This window comes from Manis javanica, chromosome 13 (assembly GCF_040802235.1).
Source record: "Manis javanica isolate MJ-LG chromosome 13, MJ_LKY, whole genome shotgun sequence".
In the NCBI taxonomy this organism is placed as follows: domain Eukaryota; kingdom Metazoa; phylum Chordata; class Mammalia; order Pholidota; family Manidae; genus Manis; species Manis javanica.
The window spans coordinates 85916340-85932777 of NC_133168.1; the positions used below are offsets into that span (position 1 = coordinate 85916340).

Below are 16438 nucleotides of genomic sequence, written 5' to 3' on the forward strand. Positions count from 1 at the left end.
GGCGCCGGGAACGTCTGGGTCCCGCGCCCAATGGCTGGAGGGCGGCCGAGCGCCGCCCGCCCGCCCCGCCCGCCCCCTTCCCCCTCCTCCGCCCGCTGCTTTCCCCCGCCCCCGCCCCGGCGCCAACTCCGCGGCGCCTCCTTAAAAAGCGCGCGGGAGTTGTAAGGGGGGGCCGGAGCGAGCCGGAGTGAGCGAGATCGCAGGGTAAAGGGGGTGGGCGGTGGGGGGGTGCCGGGCTCCACCTTAAAAGCGGGCGCGTCGGGGTGGGAGGGAGGAAGGCGGGCGGCGGGGAGAGGGAGGGAGGGAGGGAGGGAAGGAAGGAAGGAAGGGGGGCCGGAGTGTCCCGGGCGCAGGGCGCGCGTGCGGCGGCGGCGGCGGCGGCGGCGGCGGGGAGGGGCCGGCCGCGCCGCGCTCCCCTCCTCCCTCCTCGCATCCCCGGCCCCGCGCGCGCCCAGCAGAAGCGGGTCTGTGTGTGCGTGCGTGCGAGTGAGTGAGTGTGTGCATATTTTTTTCTCTCTTTTCTTTCTCTCACTGTTTTTTCTCTCTCGCTCCCTCTCTCGCTTTTTTTTTTTGCAAAGAAACAGCAGCGCCGCCGCCGCTCCGCCGAGGCGCTGCGCCCCCCGTGGGGGGGGTAGGCGGAGGAGGCGGGCAGCGGCGGAGGGAGGGGGCGCCGCGCTGGGAGGGAGGCAGCGCGCACGGTGCAGCCGGGCCGGGCGGGAGGCATGGCGGGGCCCCCGGCCCTACCCCCGCCGGAGACGGCGGCGGCCGCCACCACGGCGGCCGCTGCCTCGTCGTCCGCCGCTTCCCCGCACTACCAAGAGTGGATCCTGGACACCATCGACTCGCTGCGCTCGCGCAAGGCGCGGCCGGACCTGGAGCGCATCTGCCGGATGGTGCGGCGGCGGCACGGCCCGGAGCCGGAGCGCACGCGCGCCGAGCTCGAGAAACTGATCCAGCAGCGCGCCGTGCTCCGAGTCAGCTACAAGGGGAGCATCTCGTACCGCAACGCGGCGCGCGTCCAGCCGCCCCGGCGCGGAGCCACCCCGCCGGCTCCGCCGCGCGCCCCCCGCGGGGGCCCCGCCGCCGCTGCGCCGCCGCCCACGCCCGCCCCGCCGCCACCGCCCGCGCCCGTCGCCGCCGCCCCGGCCCGGGCGCCCCGCGCGGCCGCCGCTGCCGCCGCCACAGCGCCCCCCTCGCCCGGCCCCGCGCAGCCGGGCCCCCGCGCGCAGCGGGCCGCGCCCCTGGCCGCGCCGCCGCCCGCGGCCGCCGCTCCTCCGGCAGTGGCGCCCCCGGCCGGCCCGCGCCGCGCCCCCCCGCCTGCCGGCGCCGCCCGGGAGCCGCCGCTGCCGCCGCCGACACAGCCGCCGGCGCCGCCACAGCAGCAACAGCAGCCGCTGCCGCCGCCGCCGCAGCCACAGCAGCCGCCGGAGGGGGGCGCGGCGCGGCCCGGCGGCCCGGCGCGGCCCGTGAGCCTGCGGGAAGTCGTGCGCTACCTCGGGGGCAGCGGCGGCGCCGGCGGCCGCCTGACCCGCGGCCGCGTGCAGGGGCTGCTAGAGGAGGAGGCGGCGGCGCGAGGCCGCCTGGAGCGCACCCGCCTCGGAGCGCTCGCGCTGCCCCGCGGGGACAGGCCCGGACGGGCACCGCCGGTCGCTAGCGCCCGCGCGTCGCGGAGCAAGGTGAGCGCGCCGGGGGGGAAGGGGGGCGCAGCGCGGAGGGCAGGTGCTGGCGAAGTTGGTGGCTGGGGTGCGAGTCCCGGGAGGACTGGGCGCCGGGCGGCCCCGGCTTTGAGCGTCTTCCGCTCGGCGCGTGATGACCTTGGCAAATGACTTAATCTACCCGAGCCTCAGTTTCCTCCGCTCTAAAACACGACTTGATAGCAGTAGCGACCCCTTGGGGTTGTTGAGTGAGTTTAGTAAGATTTGGTTACCCAGGGCTTTAACACAGAGCCTGGCACGAAGTGAATGCGTAAAAGTTAGTCCGAGTGGATATTAAAGGTGGCTATTAGGCACACCTCTCAGCCCTGGATCCCAGTCCCCGGGGCCCAGGGCCAGAACAGCCCCCGACCTCGCGTGCCTCTCTCTCCGGCCCCAGAGAAGTGGAGAAGAGCGAGTGCTTGAGAAAGAAGAGGAGGAAGAAGACGATGAGGATGAAGATGACGTGTCTGAGGGTTCCGAGGTGCCCGAAGGTGACCGTCCTTCAGATGCCCAGCACCACCAGCTTAATGGCGAGCGGGGCCCTCAGAATGCTAAGGAGAGGGTCAAGGAGTGGATACCCTGTGGTCCCCACCAGGGACAGGATGAAGGGCGGGGGCCAGCACCAGGCAGTGGCACCCGCCAGGTGTTCTCCATGGCAGCCATGAATAAGGAAGGGGGATCAGGTAAGACTCCTCTGAGTTGGGGAGGGTGCCTGGAGGGCAGGAACCAAGCCTCAAGACAAAGCCCCAGGTATATGCTTTTTTCTTTCCCAGCCTCTGCTACCACTGGGCCAGACTCCCCATCCCCTGTGCCTTTGCCCCCCGGAAAACCAGCCCTACCTGGGACTGATGGGACCCCCTTTGGCTGCCCGTAAGTTGGAGTGTTTATGACATGGGTGTTGCTGCCCAGATGTTTGTAACAGAACCTGGAGAGTATCATGGCTCACTGGTTCCCTCTGTTCTGACAGTTCTGGGCGCAAGGAGAAGCCGTCTGACCCTGTGGAGTGGACCGTGATGGACGTGGTAGAGTACTTCACCGAGGCTGGCTTCCCCGAGCAGGCAACAGCTTTCCAAGAGCAGGTGTGTCCCCAGCCCTGGACTTGCCCCCTCCCTCCCTGGGCCTCAGTAGGGGTCTGCACTGACCCTGCTCTCTCTCCCCTTGTCCCACCCAGGAAATCGATGGCAAGTCTTTGTTGCTCATGCAGCGCACAGATGTGCTGACCGGCCTGTCCATCCGCCTCGGCCCAGCCCTAAAAATCTACGAGCACCACATCAAGGTGTTACAGCAAGGCCACTTTGAGGAGGATGACTCTGATGGCTTTCTAGGCTGAGCCTCCAACCTCACCCCTGCCCCGACCCATTCCAGCCACCATCTCACCAAGACCTCCAGAGTCCAGGAGCTGGACGGGGTCACCCTTAGCCCTCCTAACAGATTCCAGTAAGGGGGCATTCTTCCCTATTCATCCCTTCCCTGTGTCTCCCCAGCACACACACATTTGGCCCCCAGCATATGCCACACTTCATGACTGAGGAGTGTGGGGTGGGACAGAGACTGCTCATTTGTTGCCAGGAGGCCAACCTTCCCCCAGAGCCTAGGACATTTTTGGGGAAAAAAAAATGGGGGCTTCCCATCTCCCCTAAATCCTGTTCAGTTCAGCCAGATGTTTCCTATATAAATGTTTTGTTCTGCCTGTTCATTTTGGTGGGTGGCTTTTCCTCTCTCCCTACCACCCATATCCCACCCCAGTCTGTCCCTGGCCTGCAGCACCTGGGAGCAGCTGGGGTGGTGTCCCTGCGTCTTCCCTCTTCTCTCTTTCTGTTGGTTGTCGCTCCAGCTGGCTGTATTGCTTTTTAATATTGCACCGAAGGTTTTTTAAATAAAGTTTTAAAAGAAAAGAACAAAATACCATGAGTCCATTTTATGAATGGGGTGGGGGAGGGGCATTGAAGAGATACTAGCCTCTGGAAACATCTAGGGTTAGGACAATTATCTAAGGAGGGAGACAGTAGTGCCAGGCTACCCCGTAGCCAGCTGTAATAGTAACTGCTCTAGGAAAGTAGGACTATTTGCTTAGTTCTATCATCTGCCCCCATGGTAGGTGGGGATGCACAGTAGGTGCTGAAATATTTGTTGAGTGACTAGCAGTTAACTCTAGGTTTTATTAGCATTTCCTCGACTGTTCTTTCCGCAGCCACATGAGGCAGAGCCCATTAAAAAAAAAAAACACTTTACAGATGAGACAACTGGCTCAGCCAAAGATACTGTTTTCTCAGGGTCACACAGGGTGGAGTCAGACACCTGAGTTATTTACCCTCAAGTCCTTCAGTATAACTAATGTATTTGGCTTCCTAACTATGTATCTAAGTTTTTGCAAGCTACAAAGAATCCAGTCTACAACTATAGGGGTCAGGGTTCTGTTCTGGGCCTACGATGGTAGGGTCTAAACGCCTCGCGGACCTCTGCATTAACGCAATAGAAGGAATTAGACCAGATGAGATCCTGGAACATCAGAATGTTTCCAAGTGAAGATTTTTATTATTGTTAGTAGTAATAATAGCTACAAGTCCCTACTAAGTTTCTCAACTCCATCAGAGTTCCAAAAAATATATATAGATTGCGAGGCCCGGGAGTCAGAAACTGCGAGTGAAGGTCAGGGCGATCCGGGTTTGGATGCGCGGTAGAGGCCCCTCCTCCCTAGGAACTGTCTCAGAGAGATAGTTGTCCCCCGGGTTGCACCCCCAAGACCTGACCGCGCCGGGGACCGCCCAGGTCGCCCCCCCTCCGACGCGTCCCCCTGCCAGATTCCGGGAGCGCGTGTGTGCGCTGGGCCCTGCGGGCGCGCGGCGCCGTCCGGAGCGGCGCGCCCCTCCCGCGTGTTGAAATTCAAACGAACACGGCACCGGTAGTGAGGTCGAGGCAGGGGCGAGTTGGTGGGAGCCGCGCTCGCAGCCCACGCGAGTCCGAGGTTCCTGGCGCGGGGTCCAAACCGCGGCCAACGTGACCGTTGGAGGCTTAAAGCGCTCGGATCCCCGCCTACCGCCCCACGATGGCTACCGAGCAGTGGTTCGCGGAGCCTCTGCCCCCGGGCCCTGGGGAAACGCCGCCTCTGGACGACTTGGAACTTGGGGCACAGCCCTGCGGAGACCCCTTGCGGTCAACACCCACTGGCAAACCTGGGGACCCACCAGAGCCGGAGCCTGAGGACGTTCAGGGACAGCCGCTGGAGGCTCCCACCTCTACTACATCCCCCAAGTGTCTGGCCCTGGGCCCTGGGACCGCTACTCCTCCTCGTCTAGGCTTGGACACCATGTTCAGCCCCATCACCGAACAGCTCCGCTACCTGCTCAAGAAGGCAGATGATTTCCAGAGCTATTTGCTCTACTGGTTTGAGACCCCAAAGGATAATGGGATTCCCAGTCCAGGGGCGGGGGGGCGGTGGCTGTGATTCTCCCAATATCCACTGGGATCTCCTGCGAGGTTCTTTAAACACTAAATATTTGGAATCCCACCTTGCAGGGAATTTTGAATGAAAGTCAGTCGTGGGACTCAGGTGTCAGCATTTTAACAAGTGTTCCAAATGGTTTTGATGAAGTAGTCCTGGAGAATGCTCTGGGAAAGGCCTGGCACTGGGGAATTTTGTAATGCGGGGGTGGGGGTCTGGGCCTGGGATACAGGTGGCGGGTGAGTAGAATGGGAGAGATTGGGTGGGGCGAGGGATCTCAGCAAAGTCACCCTTCTCTACTTTCAGCAGGGACTGGGTGCCGAACGAGCAGCTGGCAAAGGCCATGCCCACCTTCTTAAAGATGTGTGAGCCCTATTTCCTGTATGTGGAGGCAGTTGCACGGAGTATGCCCCCCATCAATGGAGCCCTACAGAAGTTGGTCCAAAAGGGGGTGTGTGGAGCAGTTTTCCTAGATCCCATGCACCTTTCTTCATCCCTCAGGCCTGGCTGATAGGTGTTGGGGGAGGTACTCCTGGCAGACCAGCTAATTTCATTATGCCCCCTCTTTGCAGCTGTTGGAGATTTCCCAGCATCTGACCCTGCGCCTGGAACAGCTGGTCCGCATATATGCCTCTTTTGGGTTTGTTGTCCTGGAGGAGACTGACCCCTTAAGGTAAAAGGGTAGGAGACTGAGAGTGGGGATGGGGGTAGAGTTAGGGAGTCCAGACTCCAGCCTCATTCCCCAATCTCCCATCAACTTCCAGCATCTCCTGCTTCTTCTGTGGAAGGTTCTCTATCAGCCCTTCCCACGAGGTGTCCATCTTCCGATACTGTGCCCCAGCTGCATACACAGCCAGCTGCTTCCCGCAATACCTCTATAAGAAGATGCGCTGGAACCTGGAAACCATCCCAGAGCCCAGTGGCCGGGGACAAGATTCCCATGTGGATTAGTGAGTCCCCCTTACCAGAATCAAAGTCCTCCCCTCTCTATGCAGAATGCCAGTATGGGCCTCTGAACGACCCCCACCCCCCTCAACCCACACCACCAAAGAATAGAAAACCAAACAGGAAACCAGGGACCCTTGAAAGGCCATTCCCACCTTTTAAAAAAACCAATCCTCCCATCAAAATAAAAGTATTCATCTTAAAAGTAGGCTGGCAAGGAGAAAAGGCCTTAGTATTGAGTCATCCCTACCCGTGACTTTGAGGGCAACTTCTAATGAGTTTCCATCTCACCTTCGAAATTAAAGCCCTCAACTGAAGAAGCAAGGAAACTGCTCACTCTTTATTGCTGCCCCTTTCCTTCCCAGCTACTTCCTGTGCTATCGTGATACATGGGAAGACACAGGCCAGCATCCTGCCTATTCATGTCCCCAGATGCGGAAGCTGTGGTCCATTGGCCGATGGGTGCCACTAGGACCAGCTGAGGATGACCTCTATTCATGGTAGGACTGAGGGTGATGGCAAGATGGGCTTTTTGTGCTCTGAAGGGAGAAACAGAATTCCAGCAGACACCATCCACATCCCTCCCCACACTCTTTGCTTTGATAGCATTTTATTGTGCCCTGAGAAGTGCTTTGTGCAGACTTGTGTAGCAACCATTGAGGTTTATACCATTAGCCCCATTTTCAAGGAGGTGCTCAGAGAGGTTAAGTTACCTGCCCAAGGACACACAGCTAGCTGCATTATTGGCCAGGTTACAACTAGAGTTGTCAAGCCACCCAGAGCCATTACCTTCTAAGTTTCTGATCAACAAGGAAACCAATTTCCCTCAGGGTTTTTCCCAACCCCAGCTGAAACAAACCCTCTTTCAGCCACAGCCTCTCACCCTAGGGGAGGGGCTCCCGAGAAGCAGGGGCGGTCATGTCCAGGCCTGTCTGTCCCGGCCCCCAGGATTTTGTGTCCGCAGCCTCCTGGGGACTATCAGCAGCTGCTGATCATCGGCTTCGAGGAGCCATCGCACACACTGGCCACCGACCTCCTGGTGCAAATCCTCATTGGCCAGTCAGGCCCGGCCCGCCCCACGAGCGCGGCGGGGCTGGCGGTGTAAGCCGCGCCAGGGTCTTCAACCTGGAAAGAGGGTGGGGGCTGGAGCTTGACAGTTTCAAACTCCAGAAGAGGGAGCAAGGGAGGGGCTCACTCGTTCTCCTAGTGCACTTAGGCCTCGCCTTCCAAAGGGCCAAGTCGAGCTGGCCTGTCCTCACCAGGTCCGGCCAGGCTGCGGAGCCCTGCGGGTGTACACCCAAGTTTTGTGTTAAATAAAATAATAGAGTTCAGCAACAGCGTCCGCTTGGAGCGCCGCACCCCTCCTCTTAGGGCGCCGCACCCCTCCTCTTGGGGAGAGAAAGCCCCGCCCACTCGCGCTGCCTTGTGGGAAATGTAGTCTTTGGGAAAAGTCCTCCCACGGGCGTTTGGGAACTCAGAGCATGCGCAGAGACGCACTTGAAGCAAAAAGGGAAGTAGCGGCGCCTGTCAGCAACCGGAACCCAGAAAACCGCAAGTTTCGGGTAGCCGGGAAATTCAACGCCTACTGGGTGGGAAGGGATCCTGAACCACGCCCACTCTCATATTTTTACCCCGGAAGTGACTTCTTTGTACCGTAAAAGACTGTATTTCCCGATATGCCCCAGGAAAGGGCCCAAGATGAGTTTCTTAAGGGCTGAAGCAGGTCTTCCTTTTCCAAGCTTTTGAATCACGGGGTGTTCGGGTAGCGGCGGGGGCAGGGGGGGTGGTGGCAGAGCGGTAAGGAACTCCACCCTGGGATCTCTAATTCCCACTCCCACCTTGGACTGGAGAGGACACCCGAATGGACAAAGGTGAATTTACCTGTCCAAAGCTATGGCGAGGTAGTGGCGGAGCCTGGACCTGAACTGGGTCACTCTGATCGCATCTGATCCCTTGCCAGGGGAGGGGTGCCCTTCTTCAGCTTCGAGTTATCGCCTTTCAACTAAGAGACCCCTTTTGGGTCCCCCTGGTAATTTCGGAGTCGGAGGAGAGACCTAGAGCTCCCTGCCTTTAGGCTTTTGAGCAAAACTCTCGCTTACCTAATAGCCCCTGGCACATAGTATTATCACGAGCCCCAGTTTACAGATGACAAAAACGGACGGGAGAGGTGAAGTAATTAAGGATTGGACACCAAAATTCTTGCTCTTTGCGGGCGGTGCTTCTGGTGGCAATTTCTTACTGCATCAAAGAGTTTTCAGTCTACAGCCCAGGTCTGAGTGAGTTCAGGCAGGTTCTGAAGCTCCCCAGTACCATTTGAGGTAGCTGCTGTGAGTTCCCTTACCCAAACCCCCACTCTGTAAGATTCTTTAGACTAGCCTGGTTCAATAGAAATATGAATTAAGCCACAAATTTGAGTCACATATATAATCTCAACCTTCCTAGTAACTGTGTTTTTAAAAGAGGGCAGATTGATTTTGATATTTTTATTTAATCCAATATATCCAAAATATTATTTCAATATAATCAATGTTAGAAATTGTTGATACTTCCATTTTTTTCTCTAAGTGTTGAAATCTGGTGTGTATTTTACACTTAGAGCACTCTTAATTCAGACTAGCCACATGCAGCCTTAGGCTGTCTCCCTTAAGAAAAATCCACAGGCGACTTGAGACTAAAGGTTTCAGGTGGGTGGTAGTGTTACTGGGAAAGGAAGAAAACAGGACTGATTTTCTGGGTCCTTGTTGCTTGGGAACTGTCTACACCTGTGATTTTCCAACTTTAGGGGGCCTCAGAATCATGTGGAAGGTTTGATCAGTCTTGGATGGAGCCCAAGAATGTGTGTTTCAAACAAGTTCCCAAGTAAGGCTGATGCTGCTGGTCCCAGCACCACACCTTGAGAACTGCTAGCCTACATCTGTATCATGGTTCTCAAACTTGGCTCCATGTTGGAAGCATCTGGGGAGCTGTAAGAAGTACTGATGCCAAGGCCCCCATCAGATTGATTTATTTGGTATAAGGGTGGTTTTAATTTTCAGGAAAGTTCAAGAACCCAGGTCTACATGTAAGCAGTCCTGTCAGCTCTACATGCTTAGTTCTTAGATCCCTTGATGGGAATTAAGAACAAGATCTGGGGGTTTCCATTGCCCATCTTGGCAGTGCTGGCTCTTTCATCCTCTCTCTCCAGGCCTCCCTGAGTCAGTCAAGCATGTGGTCTGTAGGCTGATGATGGGATTGGGGGTGAATGGATCCTTTTTGGGCTCAGCTGCTGTTGGGGTAAATGCTGTGTGAGCAATCTTTCATCCTTCATTGGCCATTTGTTGTCCCTATGCAGGTTCAAGCCTGTTGCTAGATCCAGGGCCTACAGAATTGGATAAATACAGGAGTTTAAACAATGATTCCAAAACATTCCTGAGTCTCAACATTTTCTGGTTCTCAGTGAACCTCTATGAAGCTGGTACACCAAAACCAAGGGAATACACTGAACAGACAGACTTTCTTGGGGTGTTAACAGCCTCTTGAATACCATCTAGAAGGGCCTTGGACCCCTTGTCTTGAGACAGAAGTTAAGGAAGGCCTGCTGATTGACAGCTACAAAGTCTATTGCTGCTCCCTCCTGCGTGTCCCCCATTTAAAAAATGTTCTAATAGTCACATTTAAAGTTCAGCATATTTCTTTTTTAAAGGCTGGGTTTCCAGTTGCTTTGGAAAAGCAAAAGCTCTGACACCACAGATCACTCACTGGTAACACTGCTGATAGGGAGAAACTTAGCTGCCCATTAAAACGAGACATTTGTTTCCCAGCACACCCATCTCTCATAGTATCTGCCTGGGGCCTGTAGGCATCTAAGATTTGCTATCGCTGGGGAGATTATAAGTGGCCTTGTATGCCCTGTTAATAAGCATGTACTCTCAACCCCGCCTTTTTTGAGAAGTCGCTACTGTCCACGTCTCCAGGACAGGAACAGCCTCATCACCTCCCTGTAGCCAGCGCCCAGCGCGGGGCACTCCACTGGCACCAAACGTAGACAAAATTTAGGAAAGGAGGGCTTGAACTCCGTCGTCCAGACGCCGCAGTTCGCGCACGCGCCGCCAGGGGACACTAAGACCCGGGCTCGGCAGTGGGAAACCAGCAGCCCCGGAACGGGGTGCTAAGGGCACAATTCCGCATTCCTCTTCTGAGGTTTTCTTAAGACTTCCTCCGCTCGCCGCGCTCCTGCCCCACCCCAGGCAAATAGGACCCAGAAGAAAAGAGCCTGCACTGCCCAAAAAGAAAGGGCTTTACTGGGGACAGGGGATGGTCAAACAAGGCGGTGACCCGGTTCCTCCAACAGTCAAGGCCGGAGCCAGAGGCTAGTTAGGTTTGTAGTTAGGCATTAATGGGTTGGACACTTTCACTTGGCGGGATTGTGCGTGGTGGCGTTTCCCAACGCGCACTGCAGTTTTATAGAAGAGGCTGGTCAGTTTCACAAAGGTCCAAAGGTGGGCTAGTCAATTTCATCTTCCCTGGCGCAGACCGCTGGCCGTTCTCTTGGCCTCCCGCCGATCCGGAGGCCACTCCTGGGCGCCCCTGCCGGGGTCCTCTAATGGGCATGTTACTTCCGGCCGTGGGTCCCCGTCGGCTCGAACATCAAGGTTTCTTTCTGCTCTTCCTGGGAGAGGGGGGGCAAAACCGAGGGCCAGCTTCAGGGACCGCGCATCGCGCACCCAGGCGCAGGGTGGAGCAGTTTGGGTCCCAAGACCACCGCCTCCTCGTTACCCTCTGGCCGCGCCGGGACTTTGTGTCCTACCCCAGAGTAACCTCCCAGGGGGCCCCAACACCTCGGCGCCGCGAGGGGGGCGGGGCACCGACAAACGCCACCGCCACGAGGGAAGAGCTCACCTGCCCCAGGCCGTTTTCCGAAGCCCTTCTGCGGGGAGGCCAGATCACCGCCAGCTTTCCGTCACCGCCGCTCGCTGCAGCGGAAGAGGTGTTCAGCCGGGGGTGCCCCTCTCACCGGCTGGAGGCGGCCGGGACGGAGGAAGCCGGCCGCGCTACTTAAACACACAGGCGTTTACCTCCCCCGGCCCCACGGAGGCCTCCATTCGGAGGGAGGAAGGTTGGCAGACACCCGAATTAGTCACTGGGAGGACCCAAGAGTGAGAACCCAGGCAGGGTTCCCTGCAACCCGACAAAGACACCTGGAATCCCCCTCCCTTCCCCCACCACGAGTCCATGGAGCGGATCGTGGAGTCTAGCACTGCGAGCGGGGGCTGGAGCACAGGGACTGGGCAGCCCGGGAGGGTAGGCAGGAAACGGGGAGTTAAGAGGGGGTCTCAGGAGTCTGCGAGCCAGGAGGCGGGCCCTGGAAATCAGGAGGCCAAAGAGGGGGTAATCTATGAGGGAGGCTGGAGCCCTGCGGGGGTCCGGCGTCCGGGTGCGTGTGGCTTACCCATGAGGCTCGGCGCGGGCTCCTTGAACTCGGCAGTGCCATAAACGCTGAGACGCTGGCGCTGCAGCTCCCGCTCGCGCTCATACACTTCGCGCACCTCCTGCTCCAGCAGCGACGGCACGATCGGCGGCGGGACGCGGGCCAGCACCCGGCAGCGGCCCTGCGTGGCCGAGCGCGGCCAGCCTCCGTACTCGAGCAGCCGCTGCGGGTCAGCGCTGGCCTCCACCGCCGACGAGGAGCCACTTCCCCCCGCGGCCTCAAAGAAGCGCTTGAGTTCGCCCAGTGGCTGCGGCGGCTGCCGGGCCCACTGCTCCGGGGCTTCAGGGCGCACTAGCGCCGCCTGCCGGTGGGCCTCCCGCTCGATGTCTCGCTGCATCTGCGCGCCCGCCCGCGCGCGCTCTAAGGCGCGCGGGAGCGCGGGGCCGGGTCCCGGCAAGCTGAGCACCGGCCTCACCCTCAGCTCGACGAGTTCGCGGCCGGCGCGGCCCGGGCTCAGGCCCCGGCTCCGGCGCAGGCTCTCCTCGCGTTCACAGCTGCGGCGGATTTCTAGCTCGATGGGCGTCTCCATGAACAGCTCCTCTGGGGGCTGTTGTGGGGTCTCGGGGCTCAGCAAACGCAGCCAAGGAGCTTCCAAGTCTGCCCCTGAAGAGGAGGAGCCGGAGGGAGACACTGTCCCGGGACCTCAGAGCTTCGCTCTTCAGACGGCTCGGCTTCGTGGCTACCTGGGCCAGGACTCTCAAAGCTCCCAGCTGCGGACGTCTCAGGGCGCTCGGCGTCCTGCCCGGCTGATGGCCCGAGGACTTCGCTCTCTTGCTTGGTGGTCTCCGAACCCTGCTTTGCTCGGACTTATCTGTTTGACCAGAGGAACTCGGGGCCCTACTCTTCGAACGACCCCAGGGCTCCGCTTCCCTGCCCGGGGTCGTCGGTATCCAGGCTTGGGAGCAATGCGGAAGGCTTAGTTCCCAGCACCGGAGGGTTGATGCCCAGAGCTGGAACACTGCCCCGCGCGGCACCTCTGGCCGTCGTCGCCGCCCGAGGATCCCAGGGCGTCGCCTGCACCGGCCTCTTCTCTGACCCTCCCCTGGCCTCCAAGAACGGCCCCCGGGGGCAGGGCCGAGCACCGCCCCCTGCACCTGCCTGAAGGACTCTGGCCCCGCCCTCGAGCGGGGGTGGCTTGACAGGGCACCGAATTTCGTCCACTGACGCTCCTCAGGCCACCTCAGGGCACCGGACTTCATGGAAGAAGCTTCCCTAGACTAGCCCGCTGCCGGTGGGGCCAGTCCAGGTGCTGTTTCACTCAATGGACGCCAGCCACCCCGGCACCTTTTTGGCCCTGAGATCCCCGCATTGCCAGAAGGCTTGGCCCCAGCGGCGCGCTGGGCTGGGCTCTGAACCAATGGCTTTCTGCTGGGGGTGTCGCCCGAAGCCACCTTTCCAGGGCCTTGGCAGCCCCGCCCAACCGGTACCACCCAGCAAGCAGCGACGCCCCTGGCCTCTGGTCAGCCCATTCACATTTCACCCCTGCGGCGTTCAGCGCGGGCTGTTGAGGGTGCCAGGAGCCGTCTCAAGGCGTGCCCGGGTCTCCCTCCCGGAGCCTGGGTTCTGCGAGGCTCCCAGCGGTACACCGCTGCCGTCGCCAAGCTGCCCGCGCTGCCCTCACCCCGTTCCCGAAAGTCTGCGGGGCGTCCGCAGCCAAGCGCACTCCCAGACTGAGGGGAGAGGGAGGGACGGACCTAGAGAGAGTGCCCAGGGCTCAGCCTAGCGTCTGCGGTTGAAAGTCGGTCACCTTGGGCCCAGGCGGCTGGGAAAGCCCCAAAGAGGTATTCAAGTTTGCCGGCGGGAGCAGCTCCCTGCAGGTGGGGCCAGAGCATGCGTTCCAGGTCAGGATCAACTCTCCCACAGAGGGGACCCACCCCCAGGGACTTGTCCACTCTCTTCCCGCAGGCTCTCTCCAAAACCCCCTTCCGTCCCTCTCTTTCCATACTGGGGTGACCAGGAAGAAAGATTTATCTAGAGAAAGTGGGAGGCCACACAGCCTCAGGGACCCCCAATAATCCAACTGATCACTCCTTCCCCCAGCTCCCTGGCTGCCCTGGTGTCTCCTCTCCCCTCCTCCTCTCTTATTCTACTCCCTCCTGGGTCCCAATCTCAACCTGCTGCCCTCCTCCCTCTGACCTCATTGGCCTAATTGGAATTGGGCCCTCCTGAATTCCATCCCATTCTCTCAGTTCCCTTGTTTGTAAAATGGGGATAGCACTGCCTACTTGAGTGAGATGATGATGATTAAAGTATGCCTTTGGAGAGAGTTGTCTCTTATAATGTTCTTTCCACTTTATCACCTCCTGCCTCTCCTTCGGCTATGCCAGCCGTGCTTTTGGTCCCACCATCCCACTGAGATTCCTCCGTCCAAGGACACTGATGAACTCCCTTTGCCAGACCTGGTCACTGGCTCTTCCCTGACTTCCTCTCCATTTGCCCCTCCGTCTCCGAGGACACCACTCTCTTGGTTTTCCTCCTATCTCCAGCGCATCTCTTCTCAGATCTGTGTTGCACCTGCTCAACAGGTTCCTTCCCCTCAGGCATCCATGGTGGTTGGCTGATGGAAGAGAGGAGAGTAAGGTCAGGATGTTTATCCCACAGCTCTTCCCTCTGTGGAGCTACACACAGCAGACTCTTTCTCTAGGTCCAAGGGGTGTTAAGAGCTGCTGGCTGTTGCTAGCCTAGGGTGTTTACAATACCTTGATCATTTTCTTAAATCTTTGTAAAACCTCTCCTAAGTTCTCATTAATTACTGTTTGAGTACACGCATTCTCTTTCCTGCCCACACTCAGATCCTGACAAATTCCAATCTCATGCTTTAATCGTCATCTGTGTGCTGATGTCTTTCAAATTTATATCTCTAGCTCTGACTTCTCGCCTGGTTTTGGACTCATGTCCAGAAGCCTCTAGTCTAATATATAAGTCCAACTGAACACTTTCAGAAGTGAACTCTTGGTTGCCCCCTCAACCTAACTCTTCCCTACTATGTATGGGAACTCACCCATTCTGTTTTTCATGCCCCAAACCTAGGACTCAGCCTCAGTTTCTCTCTTTCCCTCAGTTCCCCTCCAAACCACCCATATATTGGAGGCCCTGCCTCCAAAACATATTCTGAATGTGTCCACTATCTCTCCCAGCCACTTTTACCACCCTCCACTGGCTCCCCACCAAACTTAGAAGAAAAATCCAAAATCCCTACTTGGGCCCAGGAGTCCCCACCCACTTCACAGATCTCATCTTCTGACACTCTCTCCCTAGATCACTCCTCCCTCCTATATTCAGCCTTAGTTCTCTCAAACCACCCAACTGCATTCCCACCGCAGGGCCTTTGCATTTGCTTTTCTTCCTGCTTGGAATGACTCGTCACACAGCTGGCTTCTGTTATTCAGCTCGTGGCTCAAATGTCACTTCAGACAAGTAGTCCTTGATCACCCAGCCCTCACCCTATACAGCCCTTTTCCATAACTCCATAGTTACTTCCTGTAACTAACCCTATATGCAGTTATACCAGTCACCTTTCTTCCATTTATTTGTATATGATGTCTCCCCACCACCACCACCAGGAAGTGACCTGCATGGTAACATTTTCTGTTTGTCTTGCTTACCTCTACAGCCAAATCCCCTGTGCCCAGAACAGTGCCTGACACATAACTGTTACTTAAGAATTATTACTTAGTGGTACTCACTAGGTGCCTACCCCAACTCCTGCACAGGGAATAAAGAATAAAATCTGACTTGGAAGCCACAGTTGGGTTTGGGAGACAGACACAATTATAAACAGAACAGTCTTGCCTGAGGGCCAGAATTAGAAGGGAGGCCTACATACTATACATCTAAATATTGATCAGCTGTGAACTCAAACTACAAACAATTAAGTAAAATATATTCTCTCTTCCAAAAGGAAGAAACATCCTAAATGTCTATCAACACATGAATGGATTTTTCACAATATAGTAGATCCATAAAAAGGAATAATCACTCAGCCATAAAAATGGCACTGATGGACAGTGACTGTAATGGGGTATGTGGTGGTGACTTGATAATGGGGGCAATCTAGTAACTACAATGTTGCTCATATAAGTGTATATTAATGATACCAAAATAAAAAAAAAAGGAATGGCGCTCTGATTCATGCTACAACATGGATGAGCCTTGAAAACATGCTGAGTGAAAGAAGCCAGACACAGAAGGCCACATAGTGTATGATTCCATTTACATGAAATGTCCAGAACAGGCACATCCTTACAGACAGAAAGCAGATTGGTGGCTGCCAGGGGCTGGGGGAGGAGGCTGGGGAGTGAGTGCTCATGGGGATGGGGTTTCATTTTGGGGTGATAGAATGTCCTAGCACTAGATAGGGGTGGTGGTTGCACAACACCGTGCATGTACCCAGTGCCACTTATGGTAAATTTTATGTGTATTTTCCCACAATTAAGAACTAATTTTAAAAATATATGTTCTCTCTTCCTATCATGGCAAATGTATTTTCAGAATGACCTAGAAGGCCAGGTTCAGTGGAAAACATTTTGAATCAAAGGAGCTTTGTGCTAGAATGTGGGGTACAGGGAAACTCCTGTGATCAGTCTGGCTCCCTTTGCTGCCCATCCCAGCTTTGTCCTGTGTAGCCAGGCCCCTGTGTATGCGCCTAAGGACACCGCCTTCTTATCCCTCTGCTAACAGGTGCCCTGGGCAGTGGGATGGGGCAACCCTGGCTGCATGGTCTGCCCTCAGGAAGCTACACAGGCTTTATCGGTGAGCTCATTCCATGTGGATCTGGAATTCTGGATTCCAAAGCACCCTGAATAGGATCCAGAAGAGGGAAGGAAGATTTAGGTGGAAGGATTCCCTTTGCCCAATGGGGAGGGTCCCAGCTGGGTGTGCCCTTGAAAG

General features: G+C 57.1%; 3 protein-coding genes across 4 annotated transcripts; 2 read left to right on the forward strand and 1 right to left on the reverse strand.

Annotated features, from left to right (window-relative positions):
- The first annotated feature begins 85 nt into the window (after nt 1-85).
- SAMD1 (sterile alpha motif domain containing 1) lies at nt 86-3597 on the forward strand. The gene is made up of 6 exons (XM_017670699.3): nt 86-204; nt 579-1676; nt 2092-2377; nt 2468-2564; nt 2662-2773; nt 2866-3597. Exons 2-6 carry the CDS (start codon nt 723-725, stop codon nt 3022-3024), a joined length of 1608 nt encoding a protein of 535 aa, XP_017526188.3. The 5' UTR covers nt 86-204; nt 579-722; the 3' UTR covers nt 3025-3597.
- Nucleotides 3598-4591: 994 nt separating this feature from the next.
- Nucleotides 4592-7420, forward strand: C13H19orf67 (chromosome 13 C19orf67 homolog). Of its 2 annotated transcripts, none has more exons than XM_073221007.1 (6): nt 4592-5078; nt 5446-5587; nt 5709-5809; nt 5901-6086; nt 6447-6581; nt 7030-7420. In XM_073221007.1, exons 1-6 carry the CDS (start codon nt 4741-4743, stop codon nt 7184-7186), a joined length of 1059 nt encoding a protein of 352 aa, XP_073077108.1. In that variant the 5' UTR covers nt 4592-4740; the 3' UTR covers nt 7187-7420. The 2 variants fall into 2 exon arrangements, with proteins under 2 accessions (XP_073077108.1, XP_017526198.3); XM_017670709.3 differs by having other exon boundaries at nt 4595-5078; nt 5443-5587; nt 7030-7417.
- Nucleotides 7421-10341: 2921 nt separating this feature from the next.
- MISP3 (MISP family member 3) lies at nt 10342-12531 on the reverse strand. The gene is made up of 3 exons (XM_017670737.3): nt 11510-12531; nt 10960-11033; nt 10342-10729 (listed from the first exon to the last, which is right to left on the reverse strand). Exons 1-3 carry the CDS (start codon nt 12075-12077, stop codon nt 10673-10675), a joined length of 699 nt encoding a protein of 232 aa, XP_017526226.2. The 5' UTR covers nt 12078-12531; the 3' UTR covers nt 10342-10672.
- Nucleotides 12532-16438: the final 3907 nt, after the last annotated feature.

Excerpts from the sequence above, each read along its gene's own strand:
- SAMD1 (XM_017670699.3), top strand. The coding sequence starts at position 723 with ATGGCGGGGCCCCCGGCCCTACCCCCGCCGGAGACGGCGGCGGCCGCC. Across the intron at positions 2,565-2,661 it reads GGGACCCCCTTTGGCTGCCC|TTCTGGGCGCAAGGAGAAGC; the intron begins GTAAGTTGGAGT and ends CTGTTCTGACAG. Across the intron at positions 2,774-2,865 it reads CAACAGCTTTCCAAGAGCAG|GAAATCGATGGCAAGTCTTT; the intron begins GTGTGTCCCCAG and ends TGTCCCACCCAG.
- C13H19orf67 (XM_017670709.3), top strand. The coding sequence starts at position 4,741 with ATGGCTACCGAGCAGTGGTTCGCGGAGCCTCTGCCCCCGGGCCCTGGG. Across the intron at positions 6,087-6,446 it reads CAAGATTCCCATGTGGATTA|CTACTTCCTGTGCTATCGTG; the intron begins GTGAGTCCCCCT and ends TTTCCTTCCCAG. Across the intron at positions 6,582-7,029 it reads GAGGATGACCTCTATTCATG|GATTTTGTGTCCGCAGCCTC; the intron begins GTAGGACTGAGG and ends CCCGGCCCCCAG.
- MISP3 (XM_017670737.3), bottom strand. The coding sequence starts at position 12,077 with ATGGAGACGCCCATCGAGCTAGAAATCCGCCGCAGCTGTGAACGCGAG. Across the intron at positions 11,034-11,509 it reads GCCCGCGCCGAGCCTCATGG|CGAGCGGCGGTGACGGAAAG; the intron begins GTAAGCCACACG and ends CTTCCGCTGCAG. Across the intron at positions 10,730-10,959 it reads CGGAAAACGGCCTGGGGCAG|GAAGAGCAGAAAGAAACCTT; the intron begins GTGAGCTCTTCC and ends CCCCTCTCCCAG.